Source organism: Trachemys scripta, chromosome 21 (genome assembly GCF_013100865.1).
Source record: "Trachemys scripta elegans isolate TJP31775 chromosome 21, CAS_Tse_1.0, whole genome shotgun sequence".
NCBI classification, from domain to species: Eukaryota; Metazoa; Chordata; order Testudines; family Emydidae; genus Trachemys; species Trachemys scripta.
Genome location: NC_048318.1, coordinates 18,834,482 through 18,837,677, shown reverse-complemented (window position 1 = coordinate 18,837,677; position 3,196 = coordinate 18,834,482). Strand labels below are relative to the sequence as shown.

The following is a 3,196-nucleotide window of genomic DNA, read 5'->3' as shown; positions in this document are numbered from 1 at the left end:
GGGTGTAAGGTCTTATCCCTCGCACGCTTAAACCAGGGGAGCCTTTTCATGCCTCTGGCTGAGCGACTTCTCCCCCACCCCCCACCCCTTGAGAAAGGTTGAGCTTCTGTTTCTCTTAGTCACAGTAAATTCCCACAGAATGATTTCTACCTGGCTTTTTTGAGATTTGAAGTGAAATCTTACTGGGGACCTATCCCGGTCAGATGGCACATGGTGTGGCGAAGGGGCGGCTGTAAGGGGATGGCGGAGGCCATGGAAAATGTGCCCCTTTCCTCAAAAAAGCCAAGAAATGGCCCAACCAAGCAAACGTCACAAAGTCTGGAAATGAACAGGTGAGGTGGGGGGCTCCTTTCAGACTCTCACTTCCGCAGAATCCTTCCTCAAGTCCTTTTGCCCTGCCCAATTTACACAGCTCAACCAACCACAACTTTCACCCTTTGTTTTCTTGTGCACAAGAAAGAACACTGTCGGACTGATGAGTGTCAACTGTAGAGATTCGGACAGCTCCGTAAGTTGTGTCCGAATTCCAGGCCTTGTGTCTCTTTGATGATAGACAGAGGAGATTCCTAAGGCTATATTTGAAGGGATTGAGGTGGCGGTCCTTTCTGAAATGTGTTGATGCTCATATGTTGTAGGTAGATGCGGTGGTATTCAGAGCTGGCACGTGGGTGCATCTAACTCTACTAACAGGACCGTGTCACAAGTAAGAGGGGTCTTTTCTGGTAAAGGTAGGGGGCACAAAGTTGTCATTTTCTTAGTGGGGTAGGAGGTAAGTCGGGAAGAGTGTTGCTGAGGGATGGAGGATTGATTGGAAAGGGGAGACTCAGCAGGATCCATCCCTTACCTGTTCATTTCCAGATCTTTTCACATTGGGACCTTTTCCCCCCTTGTGTAAAGGAGGAGTATTTTACTAAAGAAAGGGTGACCGCCCTGTAATCAAGGTTCAGGTCTCTTTCCCTTTTCTTATCTCTGCATCCGCCCTCTTAATGCCAAGGTCGAAAGTGAGCTCTCTCTAATTAGGGTGTGGGTCTTTCCCTGCCTTTCACAAGTTAACACTGCCATTTGGAAGGTAGTTCTAGAAACCAGCCTCTTGAGAGGGTTCAGGGTTTGTCCTACTAACTGTCCCGTGTCCTCCTCACTCACGCACTCAGCCAAGTCAAAGCCCGCGTCCTCGGCATCCACCTGGACCCGCCTTCTGCCGCAAGCTCTCCTGCTCTCTGCCAGAGATCAGTGCCGAAAAGTAGGAATTAGGGTAATTTCCGGCAGGGCCAACTACATTGCCTATTTAATCTGAATGTACCTTGTACTCGTGCTCTCTACTGAGCCACACCTAACCCGCTTCACCTCTCTCTTTCTAGCAACTCAAAGGACAAAATGGACAAGACGACACAAGCACCAAAGAAACTGCAGGAAAAGGGAAGAAAAAGCCACGGCCAAAGGCTGCAAACACCACACCCCTGTACCGAGGGCTCGGGTTCGACACTTCTCCGCACAGGCTTAATCCTCCTCTCTGCATTGGCCCTCTTCACACCAGAGTCGAAAGTGAACTCCCTCTAACTAGGGTGTGGGTCTTTCCCTGCCTTTCACAAGATAGCACTGCCATTTTGAAGGTAGTTCTAGAAACCAGCTTCTTGAGAGGGTTCCCCCCCAGGAAAAGGGGGAAAAACAAATCTGTTACCATTTCAGTCGGCAACGTCTCGTAGGCTCTTCTTTTCACCTCTCTTGCACAGAGTGGCTCTGCCCTCCACCCTCTTCCCATTACACCTTTAGCATTTCACCCAGAAAGCACCCTTTGTAACGGCACCCGACAGTCACATCAGACTCTGGCCCCTCCCCAGCCTTAATACCCCACAGCCCCATACCCAACGAGGAAGCACACAGCCTGGTGAAGAATACTACAGTGAGTACAGATGAGGAATTGAAAGCACTGACCTCTTTCTCACAGCCTTTTAAGCGGAAGGCAGAAAGCTGAGGACTGTTCATTTCTGCTTAGGAGAATGTCCAAGCTGATCAGGTCTACGTCTGCCAGTTTCTCCTCCAGCTGGGGCTCCTGGACAATTCCTCTGCAAGTGCAGCTGCAAAAGCCAAGCATGAGCCATCACTACACAAAGCTCTGTTGGTGCTTGAAATCTTGGTCTCATCCCTGCCTCCCTCTCCCATCCCATCTACATTGGCCCCACTTGATGAACAGAGACCGAGTAAACACAGACAATCATCGCTCCACTTTAGAGCCAACTGCCACACATGATTTTCATCTGCTCCTACTTCTCAATGGCTTCCAAAACCTAACCTGTAGGGATGCACCCCTAGCACCCCTGCCTGTGTCCAACGAAGGGAGACAGCACAAGGAAAGGCAAGGACAGACACAGAGAGAGAGATGGTGTGTGTTGGCCAACGTACTAGAGAGAGAGAAAAAGGTGGGAGGAAGGCAAGCAATTCACCACCTGGAGTCATCCTCCTGGATCTAACCTGTTGCAGAGGACACACCGGTCCTGGCCAGAGAAATGAGCAGCCCCTGGAAATGGGGACCTTGTCTCCCTCAAAACCAGAACTAGTCAGGAACCTTTTCTTCCAACCTAGCCCTAGCTAACGGGGTATCCCTACTAAGAGCAAGATGGGCCATGAGCAGAGCCCTCACCAAACCAAACATTTATCTCACTGAAAGTGGCGGTGCTTCTGCTCTCAGATGGATGGCTTTTGCGTCGCATCAACAACGCTCACAGTCTCGTCGCTCTCGCTTCCTTTCCATCGCATGAGGGCAGTAGACTCTGACGCGTGACTTCTTTTCCCTTGCTACTAAACCCAGCACAAGGAGGAAAAACACATAAGTTACCCTCTCAGTCAGCAATGTCGGGTAGGCTCTTCTTTTTGCCTCCCCCACACGGGGCTGCACCCTCAACCCTCTTCCCATTACACTACTAAAAGTAGAAAGTACCCCTTGCAATTACAGCCAAAATAGTCAGTCTGCACAGCAGACTCTGGTCAGAAATGCAAGGCTTTGGAGTCAAGTATCAGGGGGTAGCCGTGTTAGTCTGTATCTACAAAAACAACAAAGAGTCTGGTGGCACCTTAAAGACTAACAGATTTATTTGGGCATAAGCTTTCGTGAGTAAAAACCTCACTTCTTCGGATGCATAGAGTGAAAGCTACAGATGCAGGCATTATATACTGACACATGGAGAGCAGGGAGTTCCTT

General features: G+C 49.8%; 1 protein-coding gene across 1 annotated transcript in view; it reads left to right on the top strand.

The window, feature by feature from the left end:
- Positions 1-240: 240 nt before the first annotated feature.
- LOC117868717 overlaps positions 241-3,196 on the top strand; it is a 22,346-nt gene continuing 19,390 nt past the window's right edge. The window contains exons 1-3 of the mRNA XM_034754910.1: positions 241-316; positions 942-1,252; positions 1,359-1,542. Of these exons, the coding sequence (XP_034610801.1) occupies positions 241-316; positions 942-1,252; positions 1,359-1,542 (571 nt within the window). The remainder of the gene's footprint in view (positions 317-941; positions 1,253-1,358; positions 1,543-3,196) is intronic.